General features: G+C 38.8%; 1 protein-coding gene across 1 annotated transcript in view; it reads right to left on the bottom strand.

The window, feature by feature from the left end:
• IFT43 (intraflagellar transport 43) overlaps nt 1-17,112 on the bottom strand; it is a 2,700,032-nt gene that overhangs the window by 2,397,047 nt on the left and 285,873 nt on the right. Inside the window, exon 3 of the mRNA XM_044073868.1 lies at nt 15,258-15,353. Within this exon, the coding sequence (XP_043929803.1) occupies nt 15,258-15,353 (96 nt within the window). The remainder of the gene's footprint in view (nt 1-15,257; nt 15,354-17,112) is intronic.

Below are 17,112 nucleotides of genomic sequence, written 5' to 3'. Positions count from 1 at the left end.
TAATTTTCAACTGTTTTTATGTAATTAAACTTAAAACAGCACACCACTGAATACACCAGATGAATGCTGCCTGTCACCCAGTTTAAAAAGCACTTAGAAGTAAAATCAAGTTGGAGGTTGCAGGAGCAAAACAGGTCCAAAAAATGAAGAGTATCTCAAGACCAACTATGTAAAAAGAATGAGTATTTATTTAAAGATGAGCGCTTTCACTGTTAACACAGCTTCTTCAGATCTAAGTTAAAATAAATAAAAACTTAAAATGGTTCTTTTATATGATCACCTCTAGTGATCAAACAAGTAATTATAATGAGGATACATATAATGAATGAATAACAAATTGAATATACATAATAAAATCACAAATCAAATAGATGTTAAATGCTCAAACAATGCCTGTCCTGAAAATACAGAAAATCCCAGTCAACTACATTTCCAAATGAAATGACATAAAAAATATGTATAACCTACATAAGAAATATCATGAATAAAAGTGTGTGTTGAAGGGGGGGGGGGGGGAGCTAAATTCTCTAGTGGTCAAACAGGTGATTACAATGAAAAGAACATAAACTGGTTCTATTGTATGATCACCTCTAGTGGTCAAACAAGTAAATACAATAAGAATGCATGTAATGAATAACCAGTTGAATATACAAAATATATGTCCTGAAATCACAAATCAAATGAATATTAAATACTCAAACAATGCCTATCCTAAGGATACAAAAAATCCTAGTCAACTACATTTCAAATGGAATGACATGAGAAATAGCGAACCTATGTGAGAAATGTCATAAGTGAAAGTGAGTATTAATGGTCGGGGGGAAGAAAAATGAGGTAAAATACTAGTGCAGATGTCACTGGAGAAAGCAGATACAATCTATTTAATATTCCTACGTGTTCTTAGTCTCGGTTTTATCGAGGCTCTATCATTGAGGCCAGATCCTTTATCTGCCCTAAGCCGAACTATCCAGTCACATTCCTTGCTCTCTGTATGCGTCCTAATATCACCGCCTCTTATTGCTGGAACTATAGTTTCAAGTACTCTAAAACAAAAACAGTGCGATCTTCCTGCAAGATTGACGTGTTTCGCTAGGGCATTATAAGGTGAACCCTTCCTTATGTGATAGATGTTTTCCCTCATTCTGTCCCTTAATGATCAGTTGGTTTTCCCAACATAAAAGTGGGAGCAGATCTGACAGATGGCCAAATATACCACATTAGTGGTCATGCAGTCAGCCTCCACATTTATTTCATAAGTGACAAGCGTATCAGAATGTAAAAAATTGCTGTCTTCATTAATAAATTGACAGAAGTTACATCTACCACACGGTGTAGTATGTCCTGCTACTTTGTTTACTGTTCCATACTTAGGATAGCATAGCATCTTTTTAAGATTGTTCTTATTCTTGTACAAAAAACTGGGAGTTTCATCAACTATGACTCTTAATTTAGGATCAACATGCATGATGGACCAATATTTATTGATGATATCTCTAATCTCATTATTATCTGATGAATAATATGTTGAAAACTTAACATGAGATGACATGTGCTCCCTATTCACCTGGGTGTTGGAACTGTGACGTCCAAAATATGGTGTAGCTACGGTGTTACGTAGTCCTAAGGCTCGTTCCAGAGAAGGATCAATTTCATTAATATTGTATCCTCTCTGCAAAAGTCTACTTTTAAGGTCCCCTAGTTCATATACAAAGCCTGCCTCCAAAGGATTTAGCTTTGATGCTCTAATGGCCTGACCTACCATAACATTCCTGAATAAAAAAGGAGGGTGCATACTCGATCTCATGAGCAGGGTATTAACATGACATGGTTTCCTGTACACTCCTGTATTAATAAGACCATTTGGAAGTTTTTCAATATACAAATCCAGGAATTCAATTCTGTTATATGAAAACTGCATTGTAAATTTGAGACAATCAATTAGATTATTCATGATAGTGTGCATCAATTGAAGTTGTTCTAAAGTGCCATTCCATATCACAAACACATCATCGACAAAACGTCGATAGAACTTAACGTGTTCTTTAAATAATGTCTCACAGAACAAGATATGCTGTTCCCAATGTGCAAGGAACATGTTGGTGTAGCTATTGGCACAGGAAGTGCCCATAGATACGCCATCGACCTGTTTGTATATGATGTCATTGAAAACAAAAAAATTGTTTTCCAATACTAGTTCCAGGAAGTGTACCAATAAATCAATCTTCACTATGTCATACTCACTATGTTCCTTAAGATATTCAGGGATAAACATAAGTCCTAAGGTGTTCGGAATGACCGTAAAGAGTGATTGTATATCAAGGGTCACGAACATATATTAATCAGTGGTGCCATTACAGTTAAAACAATCATATAGTTCTATTAATAGTTCTATTAAGAACTGTTTGGAGTCCCTCAATACAAACTTATTCTTGCTCAGTACTTGCCTCAGATGTTTCTCTTGGCTTTTTCTAAGGTTATACAATGATGCTCACAGAGAGGGGAGTTTATAATGAAATGGAAAATGCTGTTAGATATTGTCTGGAGTGTGGCAATGTTTTTCTAGGAAGTAGAAGCAAAATTTGGAGGAAGGACATATTTGAGACATTGGCTGTTCCGGCTAGTTGGGATACAAAAGGGGAGATATTTTTGGCCCAGAAGAGCAAGGAGTTTATTTTGGCTTTCACTTTGTCTATGTGGAAATGCAAGTTTAATGCCTAATCAAGCCATAATCCTATGTATATGAAGGTAGAGGTTGTCTGTATAGAATGGTTGTGAAAGTCAAAGATAGTTAAGAGTCAGGTGCTTGGTGGATTTTCTGTGGAGTTCCAAAAAACACAGTGGGGTTGAGAAGTAGTTTATGGTTTATGATCCATTTGTGCAGCTCGTGTAAGTCTGACTGAAGATGGCACTGAATGTTGATCTGAGAATGAACTGATTGGTAAATGACCATGCCATCAGTATACAGGATAAGTGGGAGATGAGGAGGTCAGAAGGAAGTCTGTTAATGAACATGGAGAAGAGGAGGAAGACAAGAATGGATCCTTGTGGTACACCGTTGGTAGTAGGTGCAGATTACGATTGGGAGGATCCTATTTTCATTCTGAAGTATCTGTCATTGAGGAATTTTTTAAAGTAGGGACTGGCATCTGGACTGATTACCAATATCAATTAGTTTGTTTTGGAGAAGACAGTGGTTAATGAGGTCAATTGCTTTTCTCAGGTCTATAAATATGGTACCTATAAGGAAGCCACTATCAGACTTTTGCATGATGTCATCGGTTAGGGACTAAAGTGCTGCCACAGTACTTCATCCTGGCCAGAATCCATGTTGTTTGCAGGAGAGCAGATGGTAATACTGGCTATATATAAATATACATATGCAGAGAGAGAGAGAGAAAGAGAGAGACAGAAAGTTGGGTGTAGACTATCTTTTACAGAAGTTTGCCTGGAATTGGGAAGATGGATACTGGATGGAAGTGAGAAGTACTTTATGGGTTGGTTTGCTTTGAGAGGGATTTAAGAAGTGCAGTTTTCCAAATCTGTGGCAAGATGTTTGGTGTGAGACAGATTATACATGTTGGTGACAGGAAGACATATACTCCCAGCAATGATGTATGAACCAGAGGTTTATGCTGTCAGATCTGAGGGTGGGGAGAGAATGTCAGTGGAAATATTTGCAAGTAGAACAGAGACTTCTTTGGGATGTATGCATTTGAAGTGGAAAAGGGGATGAATGGTAGCAGGGTGGGCAATGCTGAGTTTATTTTTCCTAAATTCTGTAAGGAAATCCTCTGGAGAAAGTTTTGTTGTATCACATTGAATGGAGTTTGTAGACAGGGTATAACAAGGAGGTTTTCTTCCTGTAAGAAGGTAAACCTCTTTCCAGAAATGTTTGGGGGAATTAAGAGAGTAATTTGTTTCTTTGTTTGGAGATTTCTTTTGTGCCTTCTGATGGACTTCTTGGCTAGGTTACATAGGAGTATAAAGGAGGTGCGGTTGTCATTTGTGAGGGTTTGTTTCTATTTTTCTATGCTTCATCCCTAGGAGTTAATAAGATGTTCTAGTTCACTGGATAGCCATTTAGTTTTGGTGGGTTTATAAAGCCTGTGGATAGGTGAGAAGTATTTGTCTTGCAGCTGGAGTAAAAAGTTAGTTAGGCTTACAGCTGCTACATTAGGGTCATGTAAGGTTGCAGCTATGGGCTGTAAGAAAGGTTCTGAGTTTGTCAATGTTAGTGTTACTCTTGGTTTCTGAAGGCTTTTAATATTGGTGATAGTTTTACTGGATGGTTGACAATTGTAAAGGTGATTAGGCAGTGGTCACACAGTGATTGTGTCAGAATGTTTTCTGCTGGATATATATTTTGATGCATTTGTAACAATATGGTCAAGTATAGAGTGTTTGGAGAACCTGAGATTAGGCCAAGATAATAAAGACTAAAGTCACTTAAAATGGCTATGCTGTTACTTTTGGGACAATTATTAAGGATGTCAGTGATGAGTAATTTGAATTCATTTACAGAAGAAGGGATATGATTCATGATCCTGCCTTCACCCTTAAAATTTGATGGAGGGTGGGTTCTCTCTTCCTCCTCTTCTCAGTACCTTTACCTGCAGTAGATAGTTTGGGTTTACTCCTGAAGCTGGATGCAGCCTGCTGTACAAGACCAAAGTATAACATCCAAGAGACTGATGTCCACTTCTCATGTGCCAGTGTTCTTGCATCTGGCCAGTTAACACCCAGCCTCAGAATGTCCCCGCCATGACAGACAGAAATACTGTCACAAGGGGACCATAAGAAACAAAACTGTCTCCCCAGCAAAAGTAACAGAATTTTCAAGGCCTGACCCAGGTGTCTGGGGACTGACATCCTGTGTAGGTAAGTCTTCTCTTATCAAAAATTTTCAATTTGAAACTTCCACTGTTTGGCTGAGACATTTTCCTTTAAAAACACCTCTTAAATCCCTAGAAAAAATGTACAGCTTGGAACAAGGGAAACTTCAGGGATTTCACCCTGGAGACTGGGTGGCTTACCATTAACTCTAGTGTCCAGTGAGTTAGTGGTATAAGTTGGACAAACAGATCCAAGAAAATTGGTGGTCTGTCCCTTGGAAGGCTTATGTGAGGCTGTTTCAATGTTTTACATTTTTTAGGAGATGTTCCCAAAGTTTCTCTCCAAGTCTAGAACACGGATTTTCTAACATTTTAGAAACAGTAACTAAATGAGGGATATCACCAGTAATAGAGAAAATGTTATGAAACTATTCATATTCGAATACAGCTGTAAGAGTTAAGACTTTCTGGGCTAGAGTCTTGTTATTAAATGTAATATAGTGAAACACAGTTTTTTTTAAAATACTGTGCATGCTGTTCAAACAAGTAATGCACATATCTTTGGGGACTGTTTCAGAGTCAGGAGAGCACTTGCTGGTGTTTTTCTCATATGACATCAATTATCCTCAAAACAGAAAAATATCGCAATATCGCAATGCATGCATCAGGACACCCTACCAAATTTAGATAGATTGTTGAGAGACAAAGATTAACACTACGAAATCCAGACAGACTGGTGATAGACAAGGCCTACAATTAGATATCAGATTTATACAGAATACTCACACACAAGGCCTAAGACAACCAAACAACCCAGTGAAAAGCTAATTAGGATGACAATTTAATACAGCCCCCCTCCCAAAAAAAAAGAATTAGGAAACACGAGCAAGTTCCTCTAGCAGCTATGGTTTGAGCCAAAAGCTGATGTCTACCTACAACTCATTTCTAACACAGATATATAAATCCTAATGATGCACACAGCTCTTTCTCCTCCTTTTACTAAATATTAAAATAAATTTGCTGGTCTATACATTAAACCGAATAATATGGCTCCTTACTTCTCAGCTATGCTGAATTCTAGCATCCTTCTCCCTCCATATCTTGCTTACTGTTACCCGGTAGTTACTTACTTTATTCTCAAACATTCGTCGTCTTCTTTCTGAATGAATTACCTTACTTACAAACAGAAACCGAAGCTACGTACTTACTATATTGACATTTGTCAAGGTTGGCAGGACTCGGGCAGCTCAGCACATAAAACTTCCCCATGCCATCAGACTACTCCCCCTTTAAAGACAATCCTATGCAAAGAAAGACCACTCTCCAGAACTCCACTAGCTCAAGTAATGTGCAAGTACAATGCAAGACAGCACACAACTAACAGGAGGAAATCCAACTCTACACCCAAAGTAAGAGGAAAGGAGGAAGGGGTCACAGAGGAAGATGGACCACTGTTCTACACATCTACTATTATGTTAAGTACATAACTTTTGTATATATTAAGATATGGCCCATCTTCCTCTACCAGTAGGAAAGAGGCTGCCCCCACCCCCCCAAAAAAAAAAACATCAGCTGGGTAGCCCAACAGGAATGCAAATAAGGTAGCATTTCCAGAAGACCCCAGATAGAAATAACTGACCAATACATTCTCCATGAACACAGCCAAGATTTGAACTAAATTCAAAAACATAAAACTAGAGTAAAGACTGACCTAGTAGCAAGACCTGGCTACAATTCACCCTTAAACAAAAAGGTATGAGGAAAGCTAATAAGGAAGGCAACGTCCCAAAGACAGCAAACAGAAAGATTGTCACTAAGGAAAACCTCTTAGCAGACCATGGGTAGTGAAGGGTATCTACCAATGGCCAATAGGGAAGAGGGAAATAAAAACAACTATAGGAAAAAAGGGATGATTAGACAACACCGACAAATCCTTTCACTAAAATCCAGATTTAGCCTATTTGTAAGTCCTTAGAACTTCACTGGAAGATGCAATAACAGTGCCCAATCAAACAAGTGAGCAGCAAGTCTTCAAAAGAAAACTTACTAGGCAAACAATTTATTTAATTTATTTATCTGAATTTGTTTGGAGTACAGCACTGAACAGAAAAGATCAACTTCAGCACAGTGACAGGGGTCTGACCAGAGGCATGGGCACTTAAAAGAAAATTTCGAAAGACAAATTTTAAATTGCTAATTCTCCATGAAATTATGCCACCATCAGCAGGGATAGATTGGCATCAACCTTCAACCTAATGGGTCCTCAATAAACTGGGATCAGAAAAAAACACATGAATGAGCCAAAGTGGAACAATGCCCCAAAAGACAAAGGCTACCTAGAATGCAAAAAAGGCGAAGTCCAAAGACCACAACAGAGTATCTTGAAACTAAGAGGAATCTGAAACCACATAGAGAGACTAACCAACTGACTGTCAAATGATATGACAAACACAAAGTCACCACAGGCATTGCAAGGTCTAACCCAGGGAAAGGAAAATCAGCCAGTCATAACAGGGTACCCTGGCAAGGAGAACGAATGACTCTGCTGGAGGAAGATAACAAATAGAACAAAACTCGTCAGAAAATAACCACATGAAGTCCTGGAAGACCAAAAACCTGGATCAAAGAACCCAGGAAAGTTCCAAAGGCCAAACTCGCGAAGGGCAAAGGACAGAAAATCTCTGGCAGGCTGAGCAGGAACAGACCAGGAGACCACATATAACCACTCTGAGAAAGCTTTCTGACATCAAACTCCAAATCTGGCCATGGAAAGAGACCTTACAAAGAGAAACAAGAGCATGGAGGAAAGAACATAAGTGATGTCTAGTCAAAAGGTTGGAATAATCTTGGAGGGAAACATCAAATTTCAAGATATAGAAACAGGCTAAGAAAATGTCCATAAAAAGATAAGAAGCAAATATCTCCGAAGATCATACAGCCATGTTCTCTGGGATTTGAAAGGCAGAGACTAGACAATGACTAAGACTGAAAAAGAAATGAACTAGATCTAGAACCCATAAAGACAGAAAAGTCAGTTCAGATATAGACACAGCAAATACAACAGTTCATCCAGGGAAAAAACAAATTACAAATCTATTGGAGCCATATTCCTAAAACATTAAGGGAACAGGCTAAATAGTAATGGTAAAGCCAGGGGCCTGGACTAGCTCTGAGTCCTCTGGAAAAGAATGACTGCCCTGACAGTTGGACTATGGGAAATGGAACAAGAATTTGACCCAAAGAAAAAAAGGCGATAATAAAATGGCAAGCCCATAAGTAGCCGGATGTTAGACCTGTGTAAAAAGGACAATGCTCCCAAATAAAAATTCTTTCCTGTGCAAAAAGATGTGATCAAAAATAATAGTAATATTTATTTATTTAGTTATTTATTTCATTTGTTAACCAGGTAATGTCCGACAGGACACAAGGCCCATTTTCAGTAGAGGCTCGGGGAGAAAAAATCCTTGCATACAGTTGAGACAAATTAAAACATACTGAACAGACCGCGGTGGTATGGCGGTAGCGTTATTACCTCACAGCAAGAGGTTCTCCCGTTCGATTCTCAGCGTGGCTTGGGAGTGCCTTCTGTGTGGAGTAGTCTGCATGTCCTCCCCGTGGTTGGGTAGCATTCGAAAGACATGCGTGTGTAAATGGGCGTGTCTTCATTGAAGGTCGGGCGTCAAGCTGGCACCTCGGCGTTTAGTAAAAATCTAATGCCAATCATTAGCGGACTGGAGTTCCGCTGTGGCGACCCCTTATCGGGAAAAAGCCGAAAGACAAACAACTGAACAGACAAAGTGACAAACATTAATACCATTTACAATGTACACTGTACATCCTGTGTGGTAATTTAAACTATAGCAGTAATTAACAAAATTTACAAAACTGGCACAGTTTGATATGGTAATCTAAACTATACCATTAATTACAACATTTACAAAAATGAGATGGAAACAACAGCATGAAATAGTAGTAAACAGTGTGCTACACTTTGACAAGATAAAGAAATGCAGTCACCATAATAGTTGCAAGACCATGCAGTATTAATGATTATATTGCTATTTGAGAGAGTGTTGGATCAAAAAGTAATAATAATAAAAATAATAATGCCCATTTGTTAACCTGGTAGGCCCACTGAGCACACACAGTCCCTTTCAGGGGTGACCCAGGAGCAATGTCTGGTTAAGTGATTTGCTCATGGTCACACAGTAAGCAAATGTAAGCTGAGGGAATCAAACCTTGTACCACAGGAACTACAGTTCACAGTCCTAACTTTCTGCATCAACTGCCAGACTCCATCTTCGTTAATATGAAGAAATGTGAAGGGGACCACCAACATAAAGGTTCCAGTCAAGAAAGTCAAAGTCACTCAAAGGTACCCTAAGAAATCCTCAAAGGTTTGTGCATAGAAGCCCAGACATGTAGAATCCTGGAGAATACAATAAATAAGCCCAGTGGAAAATCAAGGTCAGACAAAACTTTTCTCCACTAAGAGGGACTGAGGACAAAGGAGAGGGAAACCAAACAAGAACTGAAACACAACAAAGGCCTAGCAAATACAGGGGCAGTCTGGAGAGTCCAAAAGGGGCACACACACATACAAATACATGTGAGTGTGTGTGGGTATGCACATATACAAGTGTGTGTGTGTGTGTGTGTGTGTGTGTGTGTGTGTGTGTGTGTGTGTGTGTGTGTGCGCATTGTCGAAGGTAGCTCTGAAAGAAAACAACACTAGGTACTAATGACTGGATGTACTTTGGACTGAAAAGCCATTGCACTGAAAACATCCTATACAGCATACAAACCATAAAAAGCTTTTTTGCAGGGCCAAATCCCCTTAATTATATATTCTAACACCATGGTCGCACATCCATTGAAATAAGAAAAAAAAAAATCACCAAGTAAATCAAAAGACTGGCAAGCAAACACAATCATCTACAAATTCTGGGGTAAAGCATGGTAGTGGTCATTACTGATCCACATAAAATCATCAAAATTATGTCCGTAACAACTCCCATGATCAAAAATGGCACCAGAAATACATTCAATAAACATCTACAGTTTTTGATGAAACAGTTTTTCAGTCAAAAGAACATTCAGTCATTAGTACCTACTATTATTTATTAGAATCAAAGCCATCTTCAACGAGGTGCTATATCTCCATGTATACACACATAACCATATATATATATATATATATATATATATATATATATATATATATATATATATACATACACACACACACACACACACACACACACACACACACACACACACACGATTACAAATGTTATTTTTGATGTTTCTAACTATGAAAGCACACATCATCAAAAAGAAACATCAACCATTAACAAATAACACAAACAAAAATCCTGACCATACAATGATTGAAAACACGAAAGCAAGTGTTTTCCTTTTTTAATCATTAAAAACTCCAAAAAAAATACATTTAGACACAGTTTGCCTGAATACTGATAATATTCATAAGGTAATGTGCCATTTTACTCGTGTCAACCTTGTCCCTTCCCCTAGACCTACACAGTGCCATAAGAAAAACTCTTTCCCTAACAGTACCACAGTATCACTATACAACACACACACACACACACACACACACACACACACACACACACACACACACACACACACACACACACACACACACACACACACCACATAAACAAAAGTTATGTACTTACCATAACACTGGATGCTGTTCATCTTATTCCATCTGATGCAATTCTTAAGTCTGACGTCCCTTGTCAGATCTTTTTTTTCTGCAATGATATAGCTCCTTTAATAATTTTTCCTCATTAACACTCCTGAGCTCTTCCCTCCACAGATCAGATCTGCTGGATATCTACAGACAAATTTGGGCCTCTGGAGAAGATAATGGCAAAAGAACTTTCTTAAGATCTGTCAGGTTCACAATATAATCTGGAAGGGGGAAAGAGGGAGGGATATCATACCGGACGGACTAGAATGAAAAGGATTAGCATGATGCTCAAGTACATACTTCCATATCCTTATAATACTGTCAGTCCAATGCAACTGTTGGGTCAGAATCCCAAGACACCATAACATTAGGGTGTCATCATAACAGGATACCTTTTACAATTGTGTCTCAAATGATGTTCAAGATTTGGACAAGTCTTACTTGTAATGCTTGAAAAAAAATGTGAAAGATAAATCAAGCTGCTTTGGTGCATATTTCATTCAAGGAGGAATGCCTAAAAAAAGCTGCTGAAGTAGTAAACAGCCTACTAAAATGTGCATTTGATTTGCTTGGAAGAGACTTATTTTGTGAATGATATACAAAAGATTCACAATCAGTTAGCCATCTGGAAAGGGTTATTTTAGTAACCTTTAATCCCAATCTTTTACAGGTAAAGAAAACAAAAAGCTGGTCATCTTTTCTAAAGGGATTTGTTCTGTGGATGTAAAATCTGAGCTGCTTATGGATATCCAAGGTATGAAGAATGTTCTCTCCCTTACTGAAGTGCTTTAGAAAGAAAACAGGCAAACGTATTGACAGATTCTGATGATCTTATGTGGCAACGTAATTAAATATGGTGTAAATGCTCTGAAGTTGAAGTGTGATGCTACAGAGACATTTGCATTTGATCCAAATATAAATAAAAAGTAGTTAAGATAGTTAAGTATTACTTGAAATACAGTTTTTGAAAAGAGCTTGGACAATACAATTAAGTCTTGGGGAGAGGAACATACTGTTGGCAAATACAAATACAGGATCATCTTTTTTTTGTATGCATTGTGTTCCCATGTCTGCAAGACTATCAAGTCTCCCCCATCTCAGAAGTAGCTGTCATCCAGGCAGCCAAAGGAGTTGCTTGTGCTCTCATCTCCAGCAGCAGTATTTTTCTTCTAAGTCACAGCCCCTCCTTTTGGGTGGGGGATATGTAACCCACATAACCATAAGGGCCACTTTGACACCTCATGCATGTGCAAGTTTCTATGCATCCATTACAGAATTATATGTTAAATATTAGGCTAGCTGCCCTTGTGGGACATTTTAAGTCTATCCAGTTTCCCTTTTTGTGCTCAAATCAACCAATCCAATTTGGTTTGAGCTTGGCCTTGCCGATCCTGTGGTTGATAATTGGATTTACTTCAGTTTGTCGAAGTCCCACTTCATCGACTCTCAGTACATCAACACTCAAAATATTGAAACCGCACTTCACTGAAGCAGCGGAACATGGAAAATTTTCCCATGGTAAGTAACCAGTTACCCAAAAAAAGAAAAAAAACCTAAACCGCACCATCCCTAACCAACCCACATGGGGGGCTACAACCCCCATACACACCCCAATGTGGGTGCTGCGCTACACACAACCCCCCTAAATAAAGATACCACCCTGGTGATCTCACTACAGATGGGAACAAGGCAAAGTTCACAGTCTCACACAAGTTATTTACTGTGGGAAAATTCTTCTTGTTCTGCTGCTTCGATGAAGTGCGATCTCATTATTCTGAGTATCGATGAACTGAGATTCGATGAAGTGGAATTTTGATAAAGTCAGGTAGACCTGATAATTATATACTACCCTTAATGAGAATAACTTGGATCATACATGGATAAATTGATTGGACCCATGCATGGCATAAAGCATTTAGGAGCTGCCTCTATCCATTTACTACTGTAAAGGGGCAGTCCTGAAGTAAATTTTTTGTTGCCCATCCACAGATTCATTTTCCGGTATTGATCCAAGTACTGATGGAGACTACAGCATTTATAGGTTCAGAGATACATACTAGGCAGCATTTATAGGTTCAGAGATACATACTAGGCTAACGACCACCAGGCCATTTAGAAGCCTAGCCATACAACCCAATCCAACTGTGTCGATATGTATCATGGGTGCCTATTAGGAAAGGGGTATCTAAGAAAAATTTCTAGAGGTTATGTGTATGTTTGTGGGGGGGTATGCTAGACGGAAGAAGACAGTAATGCCAAAATTATCAGAGAAATTTGGGCTAGACCCAGGCTGACTTTCTGATTTCCCATCCATTTGTTGAGGTTATACTTAAATAGGGTTAGGGATGTACTTTGCTTCACATGGATGGGGAGCCTATTCCAGAGCATGGAGATCTGCTGCAACATGTATCTGTCTCATCGACATGTCTTATTTATGTCACAAGCAAGATTTATATCCTTGCCTCTGATGCTGTTCATTTTATGAATGTGCAAAAGTTCCATCAGAGTTGGATCCAAAGCTGCCTTATATGCCAGGCATAGACTGCTTCTCTGTAACCCATAGACTGAGTACAAATATAGGGTTTTAAGGCAATCCATACCGAACAATGGGTTTATACCTGGATTCTCCTGGTAAGGAATCTTTGTGAGTGTTCAGAGTGTTGCTCATGTCTGGACAGGTACATGTCAAAGGTGGTATTATACTCAATGATGCATCCTATACAGGCTAAATAAAGTGGCACTATGACTTCCTTGGACCTAGATGTCATACCCTTATTTATACATTGGGCAACATAGAAAGATTTTCTTACTACCTTGGCCATTTGTTGGTTAAAGACCAGATTACCATCTACATATGTTCCAAAATCCTTGACTACCAGGTCATTTCTTAGGAGTGTCTTATCAACTAAGTAATTAGCCTGGGTGGCAGGTTTCCCAAAAGGAACGATAACACATTTCTTGGCATTGAGTTTTAATCCATGACTATGGCACCAGTCAATTGTCTGCATTAGACCCTCCTATAAGGCATTTTACATCATGGGGAGAACCTATGATAGCTCCCAATGTGCTGCCATCTGTGAACATGATCAGCCCAAGGCCCGTGATTTTAGGCTTTAGCCAAACAGGAGTGATCCCAGCATGGAATCCTGAAGTATCCTGCTGGTGACTGGTCTCTTAGTGGAGGTGGTATCACCAGTCCTGACTTCTTGGGTCTTGTCTGTGAGCCAGATGGCAATCCAGCATATTATATAGGGGTTTATGCCCAGTTCAGTAAGTTTGACAACTATACCACAGTAGGGTATTGTATCAAATGCCTTAGTCAAGTCCAGATAGGCGGTATGCACTGTATTCCTCTCATCTATTGTCTTGGTGACCTTCTCAGAGAAGTCCACCAGATTTAGTATGCATGACCTTCCACTGACAAAGCCAAAATAGGTTGGGACAGTGTCTGAAGGTTGCTTATGCCTTTGTTGATCATTTCCAAGGTAATTCATTCCATGGCTTTGTATGTTACACTAGTCAGACTAATAGGTTTGTAGTTTCTGGTGTCGGATAATTGCTCACCTTTGTGAAGTGGGATAACCAGTGCAGTCTTCCATTCTCGAGGTTTAAAGCCTATTTTCACAGCTAGGTGAGAAGAATAAACATCCCAGGACCACCCCAAAACTTTACCTCCTTTCCAAAAATTGATTGAGGCATAGGACAACAGTATTTTTCCTCCCACCAGAACAAGAATGCTCATCGTCATCCACTCTGGCTTTAGCAAACACCACTGTTGCTAACCAAGCACAGGTCACTGGGTACAATGTTCAACAAAAACCTCAGTATCTCTCTCATTTACTGGAATCCAAATCCAAAAAAGCAACATAGTATCTAGATGTATTAAGCAATCCTTAGCCTTTGTTGGCAGAAGTCCGTCTCTGACTGGTAGACCACATCTGCAGGTTCAGTGTTTTACTCAGTCTGTCTTACTGAAATGCTGAAATGTTCCATTTATCAGTTGTGTGTGTCTAAAAATATGCATCTAAGCATCTAGCTTATTTCCCTGGTCAACAAAAGTGCATACCTATAATACTACTAGGGCCCTTCACAGACACAACTCTTTCAGTTACCTGGTTCTCCCTCACTGGTCTTCAGCGGCAAGACTGTACAAGATTTTAGATTTTTGTTTCACATTCCTGGTTCACTTCTGGATTATAGAAGCTCAAGAATGAGCCACCATTTTGAAGTGTGTGTCTAAGTAAAACAGACAACAGTGACAGAATGTCAGAGCTTATCAATCACCCAGCATAAGTTGTACTGCTATCAAAAAGTCTTCCAAGAGGTCTAGGGCTATCAGACACACTTACAAGATCAGATGTCTTCTATAGCATATTCAGTACTGATCAAATTTCACAATATTCATTATTCTCAGACCCAAAGTAATCATCGTCTTCAGCAGCAGCATGCCACCATGGTAGCACAACAGTGAACACTACCTTTGCCACCAAAGTTCAACAATTCATCATTTTACATAGTCGCACCTTATAAAGCCTTCTCTACTTTCCTTTTCACTCCTAGTGAAGAAAACTCATCTGTTTTAAGTGGCACGAGTATAACAGTACTTCTATTTCCACCGCTGTAAACCTTAATCTCCTAATCAATACAAACAGCCACACCATTGCATATAAAGAAAGCTGACACATAACAGAATGTAAATAATCTACCTCTACAGATGAGTCTCCAGAATTTCTTCCAGCAGTTTGCGATTCCTCCTGCAAAGCATCATGTGGCCGATGGGCCCTGCGTCCTGTCTTGGCAGTCTAAGACACAGAAAGTTGGCAATGGTGTTAATACACAAGTGTTCAGAATAGCAAATGGTATATGCAAGATTTTTCAGGACTTTTCCAGCCAAGATCATACTTTGGAGAAAAACAGTAATTTAAGCATTTTTTTTAGAATATAATGAACAGTTAGCCTGATACAAAAACATGAGGTATTCTTTCTAAACTAAAAGGATTACATTTAGTTCGTCCAAAACCAGATTTGATCATTCACCACAAACATAACTACTATGAATACAATGATAGAGGTTTCAAATGGTCCTAAGAAGTAAAGTTACTTTAAATAATAAATGAAATAATTGATTAAATATTACCATCCAACAACATATTCTATTACTGAAGTGGTGGGTCTTGTTATCTACCTTCCTAGGCAAACATGTTCTTAGGGAACTAAGAGCTATTGTTACTTTACTACTAATTTTCTGTCAGGCCCTTTCTTAATTAAATTAATATTTGTATAAGGCAACTGTACTTATACAAATACTAATTTAATTAAGAAAGGGCCTGAGAGAAAATTAGTAGTAAAGTAATGGCGGTAGCGTTGTTACCTCACAGCAAGAGGTTCTCTCGTTCGGTTCTCGGCATGGCTTGGGAGTGCCTTCTGTGTGGAGTCTGCATGTCCTCCCCGCGGTTGGGTAGTGTTCAAAAGACATGCGTGCGTAAATGGGCGTACCTTCGTTGAAGGATGGACGTCGAGCTGGCACCTCGGCGTTTCGTAAAAATCTACTGCCAATCATTAGCGGACCGGAGTTCCGCTGTGGCGACCCCTTACCGGGAAAAAGCCGAAAGACAAACAACAACATAAGGCAACTGTACTTACTAACATCACTGAAATTACTTTGTTGTACATAATATTGGTGTTACATAAATACACAAAATTCAAAAAAATCACCCCCCTAATTATGTGCCTAACTCTTGCCACAAATTAGACCCACAAGTAAAACACTAGAGACCATGTTTTTCAAATGCTTGTGACCTTCTTCTGAGAAATGCGAACACATATAAAACCTGAGAGAGCATAGGGATACAACAAAACAACTGCTACACTGCTGATCCAAAATCAAGCATCCATCTCTACTCAACACCACCACATGTGCTGATGGGGGATTTTGATCCTGGCACTGAAAAACATCTGATCAGTACTGTAAATAACTCTTATGAACCACAGTTTCATGTATGAAGTACAGTCAGAATTGTTGATTTAGATGTTGCATGCTATTACAAACTTTACAGGTGAGCAGGTGTAAATGTTCTAAAACAGTTTTATTTTTTAAAAGCTATATACCCAGTGATACTTTTGGTCTATTTTTTCAGCCCTTACATATAAAAAGTTACATTTCTAAAACGGCCTGACATTTTTCAAGTGCGAATTCAGCAAATGATATTGGGACAATGCGACCAGTAGCATATTGAACTTTTACAGAAAAAAAGTTATTTTCTGCCCCTGCATTTCAACTGCTAAAAACATTCTTTCAGAGTCAGAAAAAAAGAAGTTATGTACTTATCATAACATTCCATGTTTGTAGCCCATCTCACCTACATTCTTGCTGGATAGGTTCAGAGCAGATTCTTGGCTCCGACACTGCCGATACTAAAGCTCGGAAGCTTTTACTGGCTCGAGGCTAACCCCTATCCCATGGTGCCTCACAGCAATTCCCCACACCTTGTTTGCAAGAAAGTAAATAGTTATTGATAGTTACTGACTATTATGTACCTATGTCCATACAAACAGAATACT

The sequence above is a fragment of the Protopterus annectens genome, chromosome 6.part0 (genome assembly GCF_019279795.1).
Source record: "Protopterus annectens isolate FY-2018-M chromosome 6.part0, PAN1.0, whole genome shotgun sequence".
Taxonomy (NCBI): domain Eukaryota; kingdom Metazoa; phylum Chordata; order Ceratodontiformes; family Protopteridae; genus Protopterus; species Protopterus annectens.
The sequence above is the reverse complement of the archived record's forward strand: the minus strand, read 5'-3'. Positions and strand labels throughout refer to the sequence as shown.